Here is a 24424-nt window from a genome sequence, read left to right as displayed (position 1 = left end):
GGTCAACCAGCTTCTTTCTTCCTGTTTGTGGCCAACAAAATGATCCTAAAGCAAGAGGCAGCCGAGATGAGCACCCCCCCCCCCCTTAAGTTCTGTAGGACAAAATGCTTTGGGAAACTGTTGGAGATGAGATAAGAATCTTATTCGCTTCTAGAAACTGAAGTCACAGACTGTAGCTTTAGCACCATTGCAAATTGTATCTAAGAACACCTCATTACTTTCATAAAAGTGATGGTTGCTGTTCAGTTCTACAGGCTGTATTTGCAAGGATCATTGCATTGTGGGCAGCGCCTGCAATATCCACATAAACCTATGGGTGAATGGGCTGTCACAGATGTACTACTACAGAAAAACCTTGCATGTCACCTCCAGCATGAAATCATCTACTGTCGGTTCACACATTTAGCTACCGAGCCTAGTGAAGTCAAATTGTATGTGTGTATATATGAACTACCCCTGTGTCTGAAGAGAAATTCTAAATAGTTGTCCGCTTTTTTCAGTCTGTTTGTGAAATTTAGATTTCTATCAGAATATACTAACTTTTAAAAAAGAAAATCTGTTGTTGTTTTTTTAAGAGCAAGCCACTTTTTTTAAGAACAAGACCTAGACAGAAATAGAGAACGTTGTAGTTCTTGCTTAGGATTTCAAGAGCAGAAAAGGCCTAAGTTCCTCAGTTAGATCCCGCCCCCCCCCCCCGCAAGTTTGTATGGCATATTGTTCATTCCTTTCAATATCCTTTGTCTCCATCAACCATTTTATTTCTCATTCATCTACCCCAATTTTCTGTAATACAAGGTATGTCTAAACATGTTTGCTCAACTAATTTAGTTAATTCCAGAGATAAGAGTCAAATTTGAGAAGAGATGGTACTTGAATCTCCAATAGCTATAAATCATAGATAATACATGTACTAAGGAGAACTTGGATGTGGTTAACAAACGGTTCTCTTTTGTGTCTAAATTATATTAACATTCAAAATAGACACAATAAACAAGAAAAGTTGATGCCCTTACCTTGAACATAAGTGGTCATGGCCTGTGGATTCGCTTTTAATGTAGGCCACCTAGTTTTCATCCAAAGAACAAACCTCAAATATGTCCAGGACTCACAATTGTTCAGGGTTTTTGAATACCAAAATCATTATCATAATTGCTCTGTAGACAATCAGTACACAACTGAAAGAGGAGACATTGTGCATTTAGCACAATGGTATTTTACTCCATAGCCAGACACTAAGCAGGGATTTTGGGTTGCTTGTTAGGCAGGCCACCTAAGCACCAAGTATAGTTTTTCGGTTTGGCTGTGTGACACATTCAGTAGCCAGGAAATCCAGAGAACATGTGCCTTAGAAAAACTAAGATAATCTGGCATATTTAAATATGAAGTTAAAAAGTTTAAGAGGGACATGACAGCTTTAAAATAGTTGAGAGGTAGCCATAAATAACCACAGAGAGTGAGAAAATTTTCCAACTCTTCTCACACAAGGTAATAATTTCCCTGTTATATGCCTTATGTTTCATTAGTGTAAAAACTGTTAAGAGCTAGAAACTGGACTTTAATTTGACATTGGGGTTGAAGTGCAAGCAACTCAGTAGAGTTGACAGCAGTCTGTTAATTCTCCAGGTCTTCATCCTCCGGGCCCTCCGTTGGCAAGGCCTATTCTTCCTCGAGAGAGAGGAGCATTGGATAGAATCGTTGAATATCTAGTTGGAGATGGTCCACAAAACAGGTAGAATGTCACTCACTCTGGTAAATAAGGTCTGAAATCATAACACTCTGGGCTACTTCTCAAGTTACCTTTGTGGCTCCTTCTAGTGTTCCATCAGAAACCCAATGCCGTGTGGGAGGGGTCCATATTGCAACTTTCCCCCACAATAGCACCTTTCCTTCCAGTAACTGGGGCAAGTGACAAAGGTAATGTTAGAAAGGGGCCCTTAGTTTATCTATATAATAATTTACGTAAACTGTATTTTGTGTAAGCTATTTTCAGCTTTTATGAAGCCTTAATTATGAACTTAAATGTGTTGACTTATGATGCCTTTCAGATTACTAACTATTGTGGTTGAAGCATCTGATCGTATAAATTATTGGTATATTTGGAAAGTTATATAATTGTACCTTATTTTCATACATTTTAGATGTATGGAATATCCATTTTAAATATCCATTACTTGCCCTGTGAGTCTTACCAAACTGAGTTTTGTCAGCCAGATCATGAGAATCCAAAATAATACATCTTAAAACCAAGTTTGAGGTTTGTAATAGTATACATAATATCATCGGAAATGCTTGGTTGATTACTCAAAATTGTAATAATGTGATATCCCTTAATGCATGACTGTTACTGCTTTAATTCTAAATGTTAATGTTTTATTGCTGTTTTCTAAGACTGCTCAAGTGATCCGGTGGCATGACTAAATGAAGAAATAAATTAAATAATTAAACCAATGTTGGTAATGCTTGCTCTCTTCTTTAGGTATGCGCTTATATGCCAACAATGTTTCTCACATAATGGAATGGCTTTGAAAGAGGAGTTTGAATATATTGGTAAGAACAAAATGTATATATTCTGCTATTACACAGAATAAGGTTGCTTATTCTCATGAGTGGTCTTGAAGGCCTTCCATCAGTGATTGAGTCAGTTTTCTTTCTGGACTTCCAACAACCCTCTCTGAGCTTTATGGCGTAATTTGAATGCTGGCCATTATATGCGCTTGAGCTGGGTATTTCTGCTTCTTCTTCTGTCCATTCTTCTGCCACTTTGCTTCCCATTGTACTGAAAATAGTCCTGAAACTAGGCTTGCAGAGTGAGTATGTGTATTTCGAGTATGATACTCATTTATGTTTTTAAATGGTTGTAATAGTTACTAACTGTAATTCCAAATAAACTGAACTGAATAATTGTACTGAAAATAGTCCTGAAACTAGGCTTGCAGAGTGAGTATGGCATAAGGCTGGCTGGTTGTGCACTCCAAAGTGGAGGCAAGTAGAAAACGAATAAAATTGAGGCCAAGGGGTCCTTTAACCTTTACTATGTGCAGAATGCATTCTAAAGTTTTTCAAATTCTGTAACGTCTTGATCAAGAAATCTGTGCAAAGCTGCATGAAAACTGGAGTGAGAGCAGTGCCCTGGAGAGTTTTCCCTCTAGAGCCTCTCCTACTTTTACAATTTCCACTTTACCAGAACTTTAACAAACTTTGCTGTGCCAGCCAAAATCTCTGGAAGACATCAGAGGGAGTGGAAACTCCAGGGACTCTTCTTTAGTTTTATGGCTGACAATAACTTAAGTCAGATCCAGCTCCTCATTGAGCACAGATGTTTATTTTTTCCCCCTTTCAGCAAACAAAAGTCAATTTGCAAGTAACGTGAAAGAAATAATCCCAGAAACTTGCTCTTTTCTGTTCCACTTGTGTGTGACTGCCTATTTTCTCTTGGCTTAGAAAATATTCACTATTCAGGAAGTAATTAAATAGTCGATGCATTTAGCATGTTCCTCTAATATCTAGAATTTTTTTCTGAAATATGTCCTCAGCAATGAGATATGTGACGAAGATTTGACCTAACCCTTTCTAAATGGATTTCAACTAAATTGACATACGCTCATTAGAAAACAGAAGCCGTATTGTAAATATAAATAATACGTGGTTTATTTTGGGTAGTTAGCCCAAAGTTAATGCACCATTGTTCGGACTTATGTTGTTACAACTTTGGTCTTCTAGGGCTTGGGAACATTTCCCAGAGGATTACAATGTGATATTTCCAAACCATTCCCCCCCACCCCCCAGAGATATTTAAAACTTCCTTCATTGTACCTTCTTACAGAATTGTAACATCGTTAGTCACAGATGTTGAAAATTTTGTAAAATCATTTGCTACAATCATTAAATTTACATACCATACATACAGATGGTTGTTGTGGGTTTTCCGGGCTGTATTGCCGTGGTCTTGGCATTGTAGTTCCTGACGTTTCGCCAGCAGCAGTGGCTGGCATCTTCAGAGGTGTAGCACCAAAAGACAGAGATCTCTCAGTGTCACAGTGTGGAAAAGATGTTGGCAGGTCATTTATATCTACTCAGGAGGGGTGGGGTTGAGCTGAGTCATCCTGTAAGAGTTTCCCAGGGTGTGGAATGCTAATGGCGGGAGGCTTCACTGTATCCTGAGGAGGTTCTTTTGCATATGGATTGGTGCTTGATGTGCTAATCTTCTCTGCAGGGCTATTGACGGGTATAGAGTGTTGTTAGCCTGGTGTTTTTCAGAACTGGAAACCATGCTCTGTTCATTCTTAAGGTTTCCTCTTTCCTGTTGAAGTTTTGCTTATGCTTGTGAATTTCAATGGCTTCCCTGTGCAGTCTGACAAAGTAGTTGGAAGTGTTGTCCAGTATTTTGGTGTCCTGGAATAAGATACTGTGCCCTGTTTGCGTTAGGCTATGTTCAGCCACTGCTGATTTTTCAGGTTGTCCAAGTCTGCAGTGTCTTTCATCTTCTTTTATTCTTGTCTGGATGCTACACTTTGTGGTCCCGATGTAAACTTGTCCACAGCTGCAGGGTATACGGTATACTCCTGCAGAGGTGAGGGGGTCTCTACTGTCTTTTGCTGATCGTAGCATCTGTTGTATTTTTCGGGTGGGTCTGAATACTGCTTGAAGGTTATACTTTTTCATAAGCTTTCCCATCTTTCCCATGCGTGGTTGAGATGATTAATTTCCTCATTGAGAAAGTGCGGCTCACATATCCGTCTTGCACGATCCACTAATGTTTTCATTATGCCTCTTTTCTGTCGGGGGTGGTGATTGGAGTTTTTGTGTAAGTACCGATCAGTGTGAGTTGGTTTCCTGTAGACCTTGTGACCTAACTGAAAGTTTGCTTTGCGGATGACCAAGGTATCCAGAAATGGGAGTTTTCCCTCGATTTCCTTCTCCATTGTGAATTGTATGTTCAGGTGGATGTTGTTGAGATGATTCAAAAACCCCATCAATTCTTCCTCTCCATGGCTCCAAATGATAAATGTATCATCCACAAACCAGAACCATGCACTAGGTTTGTGGGGTGCTGATTCTAGAGCTGTTTTTTCAAATTAATCAGATTTTCCCAGAGGATGTAACAGCCTTATTCCATCATTGTCTGACAACCAGTTACTTCCAATGGGATAACGAATTCTATGAACAGATGGATGGGGTGGCCATGGGGAGCCCTCTCAGCCCAGTTATAGCAAACTTCTACATGGAACATTTTGAAAAAACAGCTCTAGAATCAGCACCCCACAAACCTAGTGCATGGTTCCGGTTTGTGGATGATACATTTATCATGTATCATCCATGTCTGGATACCTTGGTCATCCGCAAAGCAAACTTTCAGTTAGGTCACAAGGTCTACAGGAAACCAACTCACACTGATCGGTACTTACACAAAAACTCCAATCACCACCCCCGACAGAAAAGAGGCATAATGAAAACATTAGTGGATCGTGCAAGACGGATATGTGAGCCGCACTTTCTCAATGAGGAAATTAATCATCTCAACCACGCACTTCAGGCAAATGGCTACTCCAGAAATGAAATCCGAAGAGCAATCAAACCCAGGATGAATCAAACAACCAAGGAAAAACAGTCTCCTACAGGAAAAGTGTTTTTGCCATATATCAAAGGAATTACTGATCAGATGGGAAAGCTTATGAAAAAGCATAACCTTCAAGCAGTATTCAGACCCACCCGAAAAATACAACAGATGCTACGATCAGCAAAAGACAGTAGAGACCCCCTCACCGCTGCAGGAGTATACTGTATACCCTGCAGCTGTGGACAAGTTTACATCGGGACCACAAAGCGTAGCATCCAGACAAGAATAAAAGAAGATGAAAGACACTGCAGACTTGGACGACCTGAAAAATCAGCAGTGGCTGCACATAGCCTAACTCAAACAGGGCACAGTATCTTATTCCAGGACACCAAAATACTGGACAACACTTCCAACTACTTTGTCAGACTGCACAGGGAAGCCATTGAAATTCACAAGCATAAGCAAAACTTCAACAGGAAAGAGGAAACCTTAAGAATGAACAGAGCATGGTTTCCAGTTCTGAAAAACACCAGGCTAACAAAACACTCTATACCCATCAATAGCCCTGCAGAGAAGATTAGCACATCAAGCACCAATCCATATGCAAAAGAACCTCCTCAGGATACAGTGAAGCCTCCTGCTATTAGCATTCCACACCCTGGGAAACTCTTACAGGATGACTCAGCTCAACCCCACCCCTCCTGAGTAGATATAAATGACCTGCCAACATCTTTTCCACACTGTGACACTGAGAGATCTCTGTCTTTTGGTGCTACACCTCTGAAGATGCCAGCCACAGCTGCTGGCGAAACGTCAGGAACTACAATGCCAAGACCACGGCAATACAGCCCGGAAAATCCACAACAACCATCGTTCTCCGGCCGTGAAAGCCTTCGACAATACATCATACATACAGAGTTTGAATATTCCCCAACGCCTACTCAGGATGAGTCAGTCTTCTTCCAGGAAAACAAAATGCTAAAACGAGTGCACATTCTCTGTTGTGCAAGTGCAGCAAGTGAATAGGGCTAGTCAGGAATGAAGAAACTTCTGTGAACATCTTCTTCCTAGAATCCAAAATTTCAGACATCCTAGTCATGTTTTAAAATATCCAAAATTTCTGATGTCACAGGTGTATTTTAAAATGTCAGACCAGTTGTTGAATAAGGGCTAATTCATAGACCAGATTACGTGGATGAGTCTAGGGCTCACACACTCTCCCTTCCTGCATGTCCTCTTTCCTAGCAAACTGGAGCTTGCATTTGCCTTCCAGACTGGAATTGAATTTCCATCCAAACCAAAGTAACATGGGGGAACTTCAGAAAGAGAGGGCAGAAGTGGGGCTCTGCAACCCAAGATTCATGTCACAATTCTGAACCAGGTTTTGGTATTCCATATGGCTATAAGTTTTTTCTTTCTAAAGCAAAGTGCAAAACGTTGCTGTAAGATCACCTTGCAAGATTAGCCATCAGTTTTTGAATGCTCACAATAAGAGGAAATTAGGTTCTTTATTTCTGCCCACCAATGACCTGTGGGAACCAGCTGATATTTGCTGCTTCCAGAAAATACACAGCCAAACAGCATGTCCCACAACTTCTCCCCTCTCCCCTGAGTTGTGTGTGCTGTGCCACAATTGCTGCCATTGCAGTATTCCCATTGGATTGCAGAGTAGTGAGGGGAAGGGTTTAAAGATAACAAGTTTGTTTTAAAAAATAATCCTCCAGCTGCAAAAGCTTTTACACTTCTTCCTGCCCTCCTCAGAGTCTCTGGGAAGGCAAAGAGGAGCCAAATGAGGGAGTGCTCCTGACAAAAGGAAAAAACCTTTTATTTTATCTTTCTTTGTTCCAATATGTTGTTCCTTCCCCACAGTTATGACCTGCACACATGCAGCTGTGCTCACATGCTAAACAGATGGCTAGCACTAGATTGGAGGCAGGGGCTGGATGCACAGTAAGTTCAGTAGGGAAGAGTCCCAATTCCAAACATCTGAAAAAATCCTGTCTTAAAATGTAATTATGTTCCTGACCTTTCCATACACTGGATGTTCATCAACGTGAAAGAAAAGAACAGTCATACAAAGCCTGAACTATAGACCCAAAAGGTGTTTGAAAATATGCACTAACGATTTATAATTTGAGTGGAGACTTTCTTGCTGTAGAAAAACAATTCTTTCTTTTTGGCAGACTGCCAAATGAGGGTTTCAGCATTGCTTAAATTGGAAATACAGTAAAAAGCTGATGGTGGGGGGGGGGGTGGAATGAGTTCAGTGGTTGTTACTCTTAAATAACAGGGTGAAGATTTGTTCGTTGCCCTTTCTCACTCTCCAGATACTGAAAAAGATCTTTACGGTAGCAAGGCAACTTATCGTATCCTGTGAAATATTTGTACATTAAGGTTCAAGACAGTTTCCATTTAGCGAGCTTACTAGATGTACTTGTGTAAAACCTTTTGCGCAGCGTTCAGATGTGCCTACTGCTTTTTCCTGAATCCTGCGAGGAAAACGAGGCCGCAAGCTCCGCGACTCATCGACTTCAGTCCTGAAAGAAAGCCGCCTACCGAGTTGCAGAAAACTACCGAGTCATTGGAGTCTGGGGAGGAAAAGCTTCAAGAGAGCCAAATGGTTGAAGGTATGTATAAATCTTCTGCGTCTTACCATTGAGCTAATTATAGCAGTTTGTTAATGGTGATTTGAAACACCCCCCTCCCATATTATATCTAGTCAGTGTGTCATATAGGGAGATGGGGGTATAATTTTTTTGGTCTTAATTTTCTGAGGATTACGTTTTCCTCTTGTCCATGTGCTGGTCCTGCCTTTCCTGACTTGGGGGCCCACAGACTTGGAGGACAGTCTCTCTCTTCATGTACTTTTTAAGCAACTTTGCCCCTCATATCTTAATTCATACCTTTTCCTTTTCTAAAGGAGGGTCTCGCTGTATTGTCTCGCAGGATTACTGTCCTTTTTTTTTTTTTTTACAAAGCCTCAGCGGTTCTTCTGACCAAAATGTATAAAATCTGAGCATTTATCCTCAAAGAGGATCTAGATCCCAGGGTGGTTAAATTTCATTGTTTTGAGCAGGTCACTGGGTTGAGGCAAGGTTGAAGTTCCTCCTTTGTTCGTTAAGTCAGTTCACTCTTTTCCCCAGGGCAGGAAAATCTAGTAAAACCGACTTGTTTCAAAATAGGGAGTTCAAAGACAAATTGTCAACTTTAATTTAACACAGTTCCTTTTTGAGATGTTTTATAGGCCAGAAATTCAGTAATCATTCCACTAACAAAAAATGCAGTGTTTTAAGACTATATATTAGAACGTAACTTTGTACCTTTTTTCATTTTTTAAAGAAAATCTTCTGTGTATTCTTTAGGAGTTATGCAGATAGGACCTGCAATTTGGAATCTTGATATTTGTTCATCCAACAGCCCTGTGCAGTGTGCAAAGTGCAGTCAGCAAGCAGTGATAGTATTTGTCAAAACTGTTGATGCTGTTAGTGCAGAATAGTATTTGTTTTCCTTTGATAGATGGCATGAAAGATCAGATTAATTTAATTTTTATTTAGAATATGCTACCTATTTGCCTGGCAACAACGAGTTTAACATGAGAGAAAATTAAAATGCAATAAACATATACAATACAGTAACAATATAACCTTGAAAAGTCGATCGTAGAACGATAAAAGATTAAAAGCAATTAACTTTTTAAAAATAGTGTGAGGTTTAGTAACAGCAGTCAAATGTTGGCCACTCCAGCAAGTGCAACTATTTTTATTTGTCCCCTCCTCCCAGAAAGGTTAAAAATGAATCTGTTGGCTTCATATTTTGCACATGATAGTCCATCAGCATTAACAGTGCATTAAATTTCTTGTAGTGCAAAATAGTTGTTAGTTGCACTTTATCCTTCTTACCCAACACCATTTCAGAATTTATTAGTATTACTATGCAATGTATTAACATTTAATTAATTGTTAATTAACATTTTTACTGGAGGACCGAGTACCTCTCTGACCCAAAATGAGACTGTATTCTGACATCACAAACAAACCTGTGTGTGTGCATGTGTGTGTGCGCGCGCACAAGTGTGGCTAACAGTAACATACGCATATTCTCTACCTCTTCCCCTATCCCTGCACATAGAACACCACTGAAGATTTGGAAATCTTCGATGTAACTCTGATTTACTTTGACATGTAATTTCCAGCATTGGGACAAATTGGAGTTTGTTTCTGCACACAAACTGGGATTCCAAACTGCACTGTATCCTAGAATCCTAGTTTTGGAAGAAGAAGCAACTTTCAATTTGTTCCAGTGCTTGCCTGCAGACGTCCTAAGATACTGGCGCAGAGGGCAATCTAAACTCCCCTCTGTCTGGAGATCAGGGGGCGGGGCCACCAGCCATGTGACTATTTTCAAGAGGTTCCGGAACTCCGTTCCACCACGTTCCCCCTGAAAAAAAGCCCTGATCTACCACATTAACTTCTTGGGCCTAAAGAGTTCAATCATAAATACGCTTTCTTGGGATTAAGCCCCACTGACTAAAGTTCTGAGTAGACCTGCTTAGAATTGCTCTCTCTAAATAATAGCTGAGAAGTAACCGCTTTAGAAAAGTCATCAGGATCTGTTCAAAGGAACTTCCAGGCTTCATACCCGTGTGAGGGGCAAATAAATGACAGATGAAAGAAGGTAACAAGTGTACGTGTCGGTGCTGGTCTATTTTGCATTGGAATTGGGGTGACAGATTTTGCATTGGAATACTAACAATGTGGGTAGGGATCTTCCTGACACATTTGAGAAGGTCATTCCATAATTCAAGAGCCTCTGCAGAAAACTCTCTGGTTCAATAGAACAATTACTGTATCAGCCTATATATTAAGAAGGCCTTAACCTGAAAAATGGAGCCACTGGAATGGAAGAGATGGTCCTACTGATATGAAGAACCTAGGCTATAAAGATCTTTATAGATAAGAACCGGCATCTTGAAGGCCAGGAAACAAAGATGCAGCCGGTGCAGTGTTCTTAAAACCACTGTAATATGCCCATTCTGACCAGCTTCTGCTAATAAAGGAGCTGTAAAATGCTGTAGCACTTTCCAGGTTATATTCAAGGGCAGCCCCATATGGAGCATGTCATAACAGTCCAGCCTCAAATTTACTGTGGCAGGGATCTGCGTAGCTAGATCAGCTGCGTCCAAGTGGAAAGCCAGGTTCTACACCAAATAAAGATAACAAAACACACTTTTGGCCGCAACATTAACCTGTTTCTCTATCAGGAGGACAGGACCTAACATCAAGACTCCTAACCGCATCAGAGATAATTTTGCACTGTCAAAAGTAAGGAACACCCTTACAGGAACTCCGCTGTACCAATCAGCATCACATCTGTCTTGCCTGGAATTGTGGATACAGCACTGAGGGTGACTGGATATCGTTACCATCCTTTGAAACACAGAAGTGAATGGGTATACTGTGTGCTGCAAAGTATCAGTATTTTGCACCAAGGTCATGGATTCTGTGGACCATATAAATTATACAGTTCATACAATTTGACTGCTTTCTCTCACTTGGCGTAATCCTGTTTCTGCTAGTTGCTTTGGATCCTGTAGAGGGAGAAAACTGAGCTAAACTATTTTAAATATGTTCTAAAAAATAAACAGTCATGGGGAGAGGCAAAGAGCTAACTATTGGGTATACAGTTCCATCCTTTGAACACTGGGAATATTATTAAGCTCTCCTTGGCTGCTAACATTGCTTTGGGCTTTCTTTACAGCTTTTTAATACATGAAAACTGGGATACTTAGGAAGCTGGATTCTGTGGCCAATAATAATAACTAACTGCAGTTATATACCCTCTTCTAGACAGTTTACTGTCCCACTCAGTGCAGTGAACAAAGTCAATGGTGGTATATTCCCCACAATACAGCTGGGGAGCCAGGGCTGAGAGGAGTGGTTTACCCAAGGCCACCTGCTAAGCTCATGGCAGTAGTGGGATTTGAAGCAGCAGAGTGCTGATTTGCAGTCTGGCCTCTTAACCACTATGCTTCAACCACATTCTGTGATTTTTCTCCTCTATCTTTCCTGTGCTATGTAGACCATTCATGCAGTCCTGGGTGCAGAGATGCTATGCAGAAAATACTACCCTGTCTCTGGCACATTAGCAGCACGTATTTACTTAGATATTTATACCCCACTGTTATCCCCATAGAGCCCCAAAGAGGCTTACATGACTCTCTGTCAGCATTCACCACATACAGCAATATGTGTATTGCTGTGGCATTCTTTGTTCCTTTCCACATTGCTTTCCTTCCTCTGAAGCCTTCTCTGGTATTTTGCTTATCTTGCTGGTTATTGTACCACTTTTCCAGATTTTCTTGTTGTTGCCTACATAGCAATTTGTGATCACCTGATGGTAACTATGTAGTTTAGCCACTGTGCTTGGGACAGCAGGGAATTACAAGGAGAGGATGCTTATAAACTCCTTGAGATTTCCTTCATAATTGCAGTGCAGCAGGAAACCCTGCTTAGCCTGTGCTGTATATTGTTCGTTTAATACACTAGTTAACCCAGTCCTGCTCAGAAAGACTATGCCACTCATGAGTGGCTTAGTTCTCTGTTTCCTATTCTCATCATTCAGTTCTTGTAGAAATTTATTTTAAATTAGTGTTCTACTCTCAGCCACATGAATCTCAATATATGTGCATAACCTAGAGCATTGGACCTATAATATTTGTTACAATGGTCCAGAAAAAAAACAGCCATTTTAAGAATGGGTAAAGACCATCAGCTCTGGCTTATGGTTATGAAAATGAGCACGGTCAAATTCTGTACCCACCTGAGGCAAATCTAGTGAGTTTTGAAGTGAGGACAGGGAAATTTCAGTGCTGGGGGGGAGGGGGGCAAGGATTCAGTCCGAAGAAACGCATGAAGGAAGTCTTCGGGCCAAGGGAGAGGATTTCAGAGCACCCCTCCAAGGGAAACCCACTCAAACGAGGTCTAGTTGTGAGGAAGAAGAAATATAATTGAGATATCGTGAGTACAGCTGGAACAGTTGCAGCAAGATCTTACATCAGGGGAGGCAGGCAGGCGGACAAAGACGCCATTCCTTGGCTGTTCCTCTAGCAACTCAAGAGTTGCTACTCCTCTCCTCCATGTTCTTCATTTCTGGGAAAGGTTTTGCTGTTGTTATTCATTTATATTTAGCTTCCTGCCTTTGTGTGTGTTTCAGGTTAGTACTTTAAATTTTTACTTTTCAGTTCCCCCTCTTCTCTTCCCACACACACCTCTTCTCACAGGTCCATTTTGTTTGCAGATTTAAATTGAAAGATGTTTCCTCCCCCCTAAAGGAATGTTGCATCTCATAAATACTGCAAGCCTCTTTGGGGGCTCCAGTTTAAAAGCAGGATACACATCCAGTCAAGAAGCACATCAGGCAGCCCGGCTGGCACCTGGCTGTAGTTCAGGGTAACGATTTAAACTTCAAATTCAGAAATAAACTTGCCCTTTATCCTTCAGTGTCTGCTGTCTTTTTTCTATTTTTTTATCCCATGGCAGGCTATTGATATGGCTTTCCTAAGGAGCTGGAATTGCAGGGCCCCTTTAACAATGTTTTGTAATGTTTCAGGTTTTAAAGTTTGCTTATGACATAGAACATGATAGCACCACAGGGATGATGCTCAGTTTCCTCAAATGTTTTGCTTGTCTTGCAGAACCTTTAGAAGATGCTCCCCCAGTTTCTGAGACCGACCAGGGAAATGACAAAGCATTGAGTACTGAAGAGCACATTGACGAGGTGGAGGAGGGGGGAGCTGAGCAGAAGCAGTCGGCAAGCGAAGCAAAATCTGTGGTTACACACACCGAGTCTGTTGTTCCAGCTGACCAAAGAGAAGAACTTCTGGCAGATGCCGAATAAGTGCCTAATCATTTTCGCTCTATTTCTTTCAGTTGTTACTTTTCAGGGGGGTTGCTTGATTGTGTTTTCACTCTCACCAGCGCAGAGTGCCACTCCCACAATATGCTAAAGCGATGTCTACTACGAGGTATTGTGCTGCAAGGGTGTGTGAATGTGTGCGTTTGGTAAGCAAAAGCTCTTCAGAATGCCCGTGTCAGCTGAAGTCTCTAACCTAGGTACAGATAGCCTTACGTTTTGTTTTGCGTACTAAGAAAAATATACACTTGCTTAAAGGAGTATTTTCTGTCTGAGTGATCTAAAATATAGTATTATTTGGTCATTGAACAAAGACTGTAAATGACTTAACATTGCAATCCTATGCAGAATTGCTCCAGTCTAAGCAAGCTGAAATTAGTGGGTTTAGACTGGAGTCGTTTGGCATAGGATTGCACGATATAAAAAGATGTGTAATACTAGAACATTTTGTAATGTTTAGCTATTGAAATGAACTCAAAATTTTAAATACTTGGATGTTTACAGGAGAAATGGTGCTTAGGTATTTACCATAAGCAATACAAAGGTGTCGTTACAGTTGTCACTCCTAATGCTTTGGGAAGAATGCAGTTAAAGGAGCAAACCAAGGTACAGACCCTGGTCTATATACGTTGCAGAATGGGTAAAGGCATGTGAAATAGAAGACTAGTTTGTGTTTACATGAGACGTAGGAATCTCTGCACTTGATTGTACTTGAATACTGAGCATTATTTATACCTGTACAATAATGACAACATAAGTGAATTTTGTGTATTTTGTTAAAGAAAAATAAAGACTATGTAGCATTAAATACTTGCTTTTGTAAGTTCTTATAATTGTTCTAAAGCTTGGAGTGGCTTATTTAAGTATTTATACCTTACTTTTCTCTAAAAATCTTGAAGGTAGTGCCAGGATGTTAAAAAGCTTTGGTAGAATAATAGAACTGTGTTCCATATTTAAGCATACACACATTTGCTGACTTCAGGTAAGTGTTGTTCTTCTGTTTAATTATTGGGTTACTATGTTGGCACCCAAGAATGCATTTGCAAACTTGGAGATCTCAAGGTGGGTGTTTGTGCAATGTCTCAAATTTTCATTGACCTAGCTGTGGCCAATGAAGCTGTTAAAATGAGGGAGCAAAGCAGGTTAGGACATGTGGCAGTTTATAGCTTATGCTGGTTTACATCAATGGACTTAAAGTGGAGTAACTGCATAGGACTGTACTGTAAGAATGCCAGGGAAACAGCTGGAACTTCTGGGAGTGAATAGAGGATGCTGAAATCATAAACGTAATAAGCTTGTTTCTCCATAGATCAAGAAACTGGAAACGTTGCTCTTGATGCTCCTCTGGCAATGCGCTCTGGGATTTATTCAACCAGTGGCATTTGCAAATATCAAAAAACAACAGAGACCATCTAATACCTTATCGGGACCAGGCACAATGACACAAAAGCGTGCACATGTTTTGAGTTTTGCCAGATCTCTTCCTTATGCCTTGTACTTGCTTGTGTCTTTTTTCCCTAATGGTTTGTGCAGTCACTGCCCATTATAAAAGGTACCGGGGTGTTTGTGTCTGAATAATCCTTAAATTTTACTGGTCTAATAATTTTTACATTTCATTTGCAATGGGACTTTTCCTTATATGTGTTGCTGTACTTTAAGGCATTCTGAAGCCCTAGACAAATCTTAGCATGGTAGCCCAAATAACTTGCAATCTGTTACCCATTGTGACAGCTGTATCAGCCATCTATACCCTCACTCTGGGCTCTGTGTCATTTCTTCAAGGCTGTTGGTATAGCCCTCTCTCCTCTCTTCTTTCCTGTTCCCAAGCATCAGAAGGATATGCACTGAGAAGGGGGGTACCCTTCTATCTACTCACTCAGCATTATTCTCTACAAAGTCCTTCTTTGCATAGCTCCCAAGAGTAAAGCCAGTTCTTCATGTTTATTAACATACGTTACAGCCTTCAGTTAGAAACCATCACTTCAAAGCAACCATATGTAAATTGTTTGGCATCATTCATCCCAAAGAAGCCTCAAGTTTTAACAGATTGCCATGTAATTACTGGAAAGCAATGGAAATTCATACAGCTCAGTTGAAGGTGGCCGTATTATTGGTCTGGTTTAAATGATTTTTTAAAATCCCCCATGAAAAAGAGGAAGGAAAGTTACATCTTAGACTGTAGGACACTAAGCAGGCACTGTGCCACTCTGTATGTCTATTGAGGTATGAGATAGTGATGATAGTATATGCAACTGTATATGCAAGATGCCTGTGGTTACCTGAAATCCAAGCCTCTGACTGCATTCACAGAATGAATTTTGGCAGAAGTTCCAAAGTAGTGGGATATCACACCAATATCAATCTGTAACACTGCCAAGAAATGATTGTTCAGGGATGCACCAAATAACGGCCAGTTTAAGTTGTGGAGTTAAATCATTTAATTTTGATAATTAAATAGAAACATATTCCAAAAATAAAATGGTACAAATATTGACCTCCTTGGTACCATTTTAATACTATCTTTCCTTTGGCTGCTACCTTCCTCATTTAATTTTTTTAAATTACTAACACCATATAGGAGTATGCTACGTTTTCATTTAAGAAAAGTCAGAGAGATAAAAGCCGTCTATGTGTGTACAATGCTTTGGTTGCCTTCCATAAAAGCTACTTGACTCTCGAAAGCTCATACTCTGGAAATCTAGTTGGTCTTTAAGGTGATACTGGACTTGAATCTTAGAAGTATCCCTCTATTGATATAATGTCAATTTTCTACAAGATGTCATATTCAGAGTCTAGGCATATGTAAGTTATGTTTCTAGCATTGCAGTATGCCCAGGGAAGAAATCTGAAACAGCCAAATGCTCATTTGGGCAGAGAAAAAGACAACCTATTTCTGTCATATTGACACTCATTCTAAGAAGAATGATTCAAGTCCTGTTGCAAGCAGCCCAAAGTGAAATAGCATTGATATGTTGCCTTTTAAAAAGTACTGTATAAAATGCGATGGTTAAAGGAGATGAGCGCATTCCCACCAAGGTTAAGCGTGTCTACGTTCAGTTTATCTTAATTGACAAATGTTCAACGCTCACTTAATTCTATTGAAACCACCAATACTTAAAAGGTTTTACTTTAAGCAGGATTGTGCCTTATGTTTAAAAGCTGGTCTTCGTACTTTGGGAGGGATTTGTAGCTGAAGCTTAAAGCAAACATTGGAGTCCTTGTAAAAGCCTAGACCGAGGAAAAAGTGTTTGTTCCACGCCGTTTTATTTTTGGCAAAGCTCTAGAAGAACACTGAGATTAGATTTCATGTAAAGGCCGAATGCTACATGATATCTGGGAGTATGTATTGCTGGCATTCTCAGTATTTATGCATAAATCTCTCCTAGATGGCTAAGGCTTAGTAGAGGATCTGGGAGTTTTTGCTCTTCAGTGTAGTACATAAAGCTTGGATTCTGCAGTGCAAAATAAATTATTTCCTGGTTAATATCTAGGGACAATACTTATTCCTACTATTGAGAGTACTTCTGTGATCTTTACACACTGGCTTACAAGAAAGGAACTGAAATGGAAGGTTGTGTGTTAATAACCAGGGTCTATTATGATGATCTCATTCCAATGAAAGTTTACCCAGTTTTAGAAAATCCCACTGTGATTCCAGTGAAGATGAGTTGTTGGAGTAGTATGGATTTCTTTACCTGCTGGCTCCAAATACTCAACTGATTTATTGATTGTTCCACCACTGCATTCAGGTCCATTTAAAACATGAAATCAGTGATGTGGCGGTCAATTAATAGTGCAGCCATGTGGAGGTTTCTCCAGGATTTCAATGAATGATAAAAATAATCAGAACTGCAAGGGTAGTAATTCTACATACAGTCTACCAGGTACAACAATCTCCATGCAATTGTTTTTCAGCATGGTTGCATGGGCTTTGTGTTCCCGGGTATTGTTGACTGTATCCTACCACTCCACTAGGCTTTCTTTAGCAGGTACCCTCCTGCTCTTGCACTCCAACCCCCACATTGGATCGATGGAGCAGCAGGAGGAAAAAGGCGGAGACAATGTCATGAATACCATGACATCACTTCTGGGTGCTCCCCCGGATGTGATGTAACAGCTTCCGTGATGCTCCACCCTTGAAACACTCACAAGGGCTAAACACTGGCAACTCTACACTGCACTTTCTTCAACTAAGGAAGAGCCACTTAAGTTGGAGGCAGGCTGTTAAATCACCTGCTGTTGAATTGATCATTTCATCATCATCTTGACATGGTCAAATGATATTGCAAAGAGCTATGTTGGTTGATATCAGAGGACAACTCTCTCCTTTTTTTAACTCCACACTTTCTCCAAGCCACTCAGGGTATGGCCTTCTGTAGGTGCCACCCAGCAAATGGGTAAGTTCAACAACTGCCTGTACATGTGCACTCTCTGTTGTGGCCCCCACCTTATGGAATGGAAGGCTCCCACACTTCTGTCATTCTATAAGCTACGTAAAATAGAATTGTTCAGGAGGGCATTTTTATATATGTAATAGGGCTTGAATAGTTCAGGAAAGCTCTTTAATAGAACAGGACTGTAGACTATAATACTACCATACAGTATGTATTATCTGTTTGCTATGTATATTATCTTGCTCTCATATTGTTTTCTTCCTGTGTGATACCATTTTCTCCATTTGCAACATGTGTCCAATACCTATGCCTTGTTTCAGTTTTGTGTAATCCTAGCCCTATCATATTGGTTATTAGATGTCTGATCCTCTTGATGGCATTGATTTATACTGCATAATTCACCATCAGATAGAAAGGTGGACCATAAGCAATGTAAATAGATACATAAATAAAATCACAACAGCATTTTCAAGTAGGTTAGGCAGAGAGTGACTGGTGAACTTCATGCACAGTGGGATATAGAACTCTCCATCTCTCTCTTGTCAGGCTTCCAGACTAGCCCTGTTCATATGTTGCAGCAAACTCACAAAACTGCATATACATGCCTACATCTGTTTGTAAGAAAGAGGCAACTCGCACATTCTCGGTGGTGGCCCCCCACCTTATGGAATGGCCTGCTTAAAGGGGTCAGGAAATCTCCCACTCTCCTAGCTTTTCACAAACCGTGCAAAACCAAATTATCCAGAAGGGCTTTGTTGCACAGGTGAAAGGGCTGTGCAAGAAGAAAATGGCTCAGAGATATGCCCTGGGGATTGTAGTCTACACTACTGTGAAGTGTCTGTTCCTCTAAGTATGCTCCTATTGGATAGCTCCATGCTGTTTTATGTTTTGCTTCAGCATTATTGTTTTTCTTCTGCTTGGTATTAGATTTCTGCTTGGTTTCAAATTTTTGCTATCCTATCCTATTGTATTGTTTATTGAATGCCCCAGCCAGTGTTTATAATAACTTATACTATGTAATCTCCCTCAAGCCTCAGTGAAAAATAAATAAATGTGGCCCTTCTAGGGTGGGGAGAGATCTTGCCACTATGGTGCATACTCTAGTAACATCTAGACTAGATTGCTACAATGTGCTGTACATGGGGCTGCCTTTGAAGTCTAGGCCCAGGTATGCTGAGTATAGGCTGTTCAACTCTTTAGATTAAGCCTAGAAGCTAATTGGCGCTGGAGAATGTTCCTTGCAATTGCAACCCATCTCATAGCCACTGGGCTGCAACACTATAGCACTCTGTGCAGAGCTATACATGTGCATTGCTGCACGCACGGGAGGGGCCAATATGTATATGGGGCAGACTTTTGGAATCAGTAAAGAACATCAAATAAGATGGTTAGAAAGTATAAAGGCAAGTTGTTTTGTGGAAGCATAACCCATCCTAACTTCATACTTCATTTGCCGTTCTCACTCTGAATAATGGAAATTGCTGTGGGGCTAATTAGAGGTTATGATAATCATTAAACATGAGTATCCTGCTTTCCAACTGCATATTTAATAATTAAAAATTATTAAAAACGATGCAACTGGATACCCATGATTATGTGGTGGGTCATCAGGCTCCCTTATAGGTCTGCAAATAGTGGCTGAACAGTCCGTATTTTATCAGAATGAAAAGGTAGCCAGCAACCTTTTGTTCTGGTGATATTTTAGCCAGACGTTGTAATATCCCTCAGTTTAATGAAGTTTGGAGGTTCACCAGTTATGCATCAGTTCCATTAAATCAATGGAATTATACCTGCAGTTTTGCAGGGTAGCAGATTCTGTATAATAAACGGGAAAGGACTGTTCTAGAAAGACATTTCTCCCTTCATGTAAGACCAAGAGCTCTCTGTAGAATGAAGAACTGACACTTATGTGCAAAAGATCATTCTATTTCTAGGATCTGCTGCATTCAGACTTCACCGACTGTTCTATGAGTGAATGAAGTGTCAAGGGTCTGTCTAATAGCCGCTGGATGAAGGCCACAAGTTTCACATAGGTCAATTAACAGGTGTTTGAGTCTACGGTGGCCAAATGTTTTGGCTGAATAAAGGGAAATAAGAGGCAAATGTAATTGATACAAATTGTAATTGGTCCAAGGTAATTGATACACACACTTGTATGTCTGTTGCATGTTTATATTGTACAGGCCATAATGTACAACCACAGATGCATATAGATTAAAAATGAACTCTTCATTTCTCCTTTTCCTTCTCCTACTGCTCTTTATTCATGCTTCTACTGAGATTTTCTGTCCTTCAGTATTTGTCTCAAAGGATTCTCCAAGGGTCTTAGAGCCCTCATAGAGGGCAAGCTCTTCTTGTGCTATCTGGCTAGTGTGAAAACTGAGCCCACTTCATCAGATGCAAATAGGTTCTCCCTAGGCAGACATTTATAAATGTGTTTTTGAGGATTTGAAGGGGGGGAAAAACCAGTTGAGCCAAAGAGCCCTAAAATGCAAGAAATACAAGGCATAACGTAATAATGCAAAATCTAACTGTAACTGAGACTAGTGCAGAGACTATTAACAGCAGTAATGGGTGATGATAATGCAGTGTTTGCAATTCTGCTAGACTGTAATGAGTGTGGAATCTAAGTCCTCAGCTCATTCCTTGGTGAATGATATCACACTTCTACTTGGAGTCTCCTTTTGAAATGGATTTGTAGGAGAGTAGTGATCCTGGGGGACTGAAATGTTCTCCCACTAGCTTCTGAATATTGCTTTTTTGAATTCAGATTTGTATCCGCTTATACCTTTGTGAAGGGACTGATCTGCTGATGAGCAAAAGGGCATTGTTGACTCATGATGACATAGAGGATGAACAAATGAATGAGTCCAAGATGGTATAACTGATTTTGTTAGTGTTGGGTAGGGCTGCCAATCGCTGCCTGGGGCGAGGGATCCCCTGTTCCCACCTCCCCTGATCCCACTTACCTGACCAGTGGGGGGGGCGTGCCCCCAAGGTGCCCCCCTGGTGGCACGGCATGCTTCTGCACCCCACAACGGGCCCATTTCAGGCTGAATCGGGCCTGTGGGGGCGATTCAGCCCTTCGGTGAGCACTGGAGTGCATGCCAGGCTGCCCTTTGACCCTCATGATGACATCACTTCCCAGAAGTGATGTCATTATGCATGCCGGGAGCGTGCACACAAGGAGGGACAATGAAGAGAGCGGAGGGTAAGTACCAGGTTCCCAGTCCCCCGCCAGGGGACTCAAGGGACCTGGCTACCCTAGTGTTAGATCTTGTAATCATATGACCTGACTGGATTATGGGAGTGCAGTTGGCGTCTGGGTTGCTGCAGGGTCTTGTTCCTGGGTTTGTACCTTTGTTAGATTGCCCACGGTAATATTTTGCCATGTAAATAGTTTGTGTATTTTTTTCAGTTAATTAATGTAGGGTTTTGAATGTATGTTCCTAGGGTTTAAAATGCAGGCCTCTAGAGATGGAAGCATGTAGCTGGATGGGTGAGTGAAGCATGCTGTGAATGAATGGTAGCTGTACCCTAGGGCCACAGTGAACTGCAGTTTAGTCAGAGTGCAGAGGGAAAGATTCAGTCAGTGAGTCTGTGTGTGTCTGGGTGAGAGGAGAGAGTTATTCTGTGAGAAGAAGTCTGTGTGTTTATTTTGTGGATGAAATCAGCCTATGCAGCAAGTAAACTTCTGGGAACTCAGAGAATTCCATGTTCTCTTTTGATGATATTTTTAGCCCAAGTGGTAACTGTGGGGAAGATTAGTTTTTGTGACTGGGTCTGTGTATAAATATTGAAAAAGCTATACCTGAAGTCATCTTGCTTATGAACCATTCTGAATCAATATGCTTATAAATTACTCTGAAACTGTTATGCCGGTGCACTTATAAATAAACTATATTTCTGGTTAAGTAAAGAAACTCTTTTTTACCTCACAGCCACCCCCTCCCACATGCTAACCCTTCTGTCATACTAATACCTAAAGCTAAGATGTCTTCTATGTCAAACAGAGAGAACTAAGATGAAAGCATTTGGTGGCAGCAAAAATCTAAGGGACCACTAAGGATCCAGTAATATGAGGTCACTTAAAAGTGGTAAAAGACCACACTCACTATTGTTTCTAAGAAGCTGTTTGGGTTAGGAAGATATCTGTAAGCAAGGAAAGGCCTACTACCCAAGGCCTATGGAAAGGAAGTATCCTCGAGGATGGACTGTAGATCGTTGATGATGTGTTGGCTTGAGCTGAAAACTGTAACTGACCATCTGTGTGGTGGTGTTACCTCATTTGGGCCTGTCTTGTAGCAGGCTATTTCAGGGTACTAGTCTGAGTCTATCAATCTGTTTCGTATGTTTTCTGAGACACAAGCCCTAAAGGTTATCATGTTCCATTGATTTCACTTTCTGTTGGAATTGCCCTGACTGGAGTGGGGGAGGGGGCATAGATTTAGTTTTGAGATGGGTTCTCAGTGAGACACAGTTGAGTTGCCCAGTGGCAAAACAATTGAAAGCTTGCTACCAACTTCTTTGACCCTTTTCGCACTTACGGTTTAAACCGCCATTTATGAGCATTCGCCCCGATCGCAGTGGCTTCGGCATTGCACCTGTTCATTTCACACTATCCACTGCAATTTCGATTTGGTGTCTGTGCTTCATTTCAAAACCTCGGTGCAATTTTGGGCTTTTGGGGCCTTGCAATTCACGTCACACTTTTTTTAAAAAAATTGAGCATGCGTAGTAACGTTGCAATGTTGGAACCCTTCCCCCGTTTTTGCTGACTGGGCTGTCCCCTGCCCACGGGAGAGGCAATTGGTGGCAGAGTTCTGGGGGAAAACATGTACCACTCTCATTTTTTTAAATCAAGTCAGGAAAGGGTTAAAATGCTGCCGATTAATCTCCTCCCAGGAAGCAGAGGCTTGTTTCCAAAGGGCTGTGCAAAATGCTTGGGGTTTTCCCCCCTCTTTGGCAAAGTCTGAAACATGCCTGGGAGGGAGGGAAAAGCAGCCATTTAATCCTTTCCTGGCTTTTACAGCCAGGAAGAAAGTGCAGGAACATTACAACGTTGCAACCCATTCTTGTCTTTAAAAAAAAAAAGAATGTGTGTGCATACCCTAAGGGAGGAAGGAGAAAGCAGCTATTTAACACTTTCCTTGATTTTAAAGCTAGCAGGGAATTAGCAGCAAGCTTAGGAATCATTCCTGGCTTTTGAAAAAAAATAAAACAGCATGCATACCGGGAGGAAGGAAACCAACGAAGAAGCAGCCTTATGACCCTCAGCTCGCTTTACTAAAAAAAAATGGTGGACAAAGGAGTTCAGAGAGCTGAGGAGGGTGGGAGTGGTTAATTCTGCACAAACCAATCAGCTCCCAGGGAAAAGGAGGGGGGGAGAGAAGCAAAAAGGAGGCAAAAGTGTTCACATTAGCAAAATGCGGGCCAGCTGCCAGTCGGCAGCGAACTTAAAAAAACATCGGGGTATGTCCGCAGGGGGAAAAATCGGGGATACAGCGGACAAAAAGCGGGACTGCATCCCATGACTGCTTTTAAGTGTGAAAGCATTGCAAACATGGGATGTGGAACAGGTACAAACGCGCTCTAAAAACCGAGTGCGAAATGTACCTTTGTTTCCTTTTTTCTGCTAGGAAGATGGACTGGTACATTCAGAGCAGTCAAGTTTAATTCTCTTTGTGACTTCCAAAAGCACGAGAGGTATAGCCAGAAACGCTGTGATTAAGGGCCCAAGGATCTCCTGCAGGGAGGCGAGCTCAGAATCCTAAGCAGGGTACAAACATATGGGGATGGGTACATTTTTACCAGGCCCAGGAGGAGTCCAGGCCTTCTGTCTTCTCTATCCTGGACCATAAGCCCATTCGTATGAGGTATCTGTAAGGTATTTTCAGAAATAAAGCATGACTCCATATGAGTAAATGATAACTCCTTAGATGAGTTGCAAATGAGGGTATGTATGGAAAGTTCCTAATTTCTGCCCTACTCCCAGAAAAATGATGTTTAGGCCCTAATCATACATAAAATGTAAAACAGTGAGTCCTAAAGACAAGTTGTCTGACATGTTTGAAATTAATGTATTAAATAATTCACATGTAATTAAATTTTAATAAAATGTTAAAAGTGCCAAGCGCTTATCAGTCAACCCAGTGCCTTAATTGGACAGAGCGGAGAAGCCTGCAGAAAACATACTTCTTTCTGAGTAATTGGGCAGGCTACTGTCTTTTCTTTCGTCCTCATGGGAAAGAAGGCATCTGTGGACTCACTTCCTTTAAAAAAAGAAAGAAAGCTGAACATTTCTAGAGGGGGCATGGAATATTCCTGTGGGGTCAGGACCTTGGGACTCCAAAGAGTCTGCTTTTCTCATCTGAATCCCATGATAACATATTGGAGTCTTCTTAATGCAGTTGAGTCGTGCAGTTAGATGTGGATATTTGATCTCTATGCTGCATTTTCCTTCCAGTTAGGGTTATCAACTTTCAGGTGCGGCCTGGAATTCTCCTGGAATTACAACTGATTTCCATGGTACAGAGATTAGTGCCGCTGAAAGAAAGGGCTG

At 41.0% G+C, this 24424-nt stretch overlaps 1 protein-coding gene across 2 annotated transcripts in view; it reads left to right on the top strand.

Annotated features, from left to right (window-relative positions):
- The window catches only part of LNPK (lunapark, ER junction formation factor), a 60263-nt gene extending 45987 nt beyond the window's left edge, over window positions 1–14276 (top strand). For both annotated transcript variants that reach the window (XM_054972506.1, XM_054972505.1), the window contains exons 10-13: window positions 1624–1729; window positions 2477–2547; window positions 8014–8184; window positions 13251–14276. In XM_054972506.1, the coding sequence (XP_054828481.1) occupies window positions 1624–1729; window positions 2477–2547; window positions 8014–8184; window positions 13251–13453 (551 nt within the window). In that variant the 3' untranslated portion in view covers window positions 13454–14276. The remainder of the gene's footprint in view (window positions 1–1623; window positions 1730–2476; window positions 2548–8013; window positions 8185–13250) is intronic.
- Window positions 14277–24424: the final 10148 nt, after the last annotated feature.

Source organism: Eublepharis macularius, chromosome 2, assembly GCF_028583425.1.
Source record: "Eublepharis macularius isolate TG4126 chromosome 2, MPM_Emac_v1.0, whole genome shotgun sequence".
In the NCBI taxonomy this organism is placed as follows: Eukaryota; Metazoa; Chordata; class Lepidosauria; order Squamata; family Eublepharidae; genus Eublepharis; species Eublepharis macularius.
Note: the sequence above shows the minus strand (reverse complement) of the source record. Positions and strands in the feature narration are given on the sequence as shown.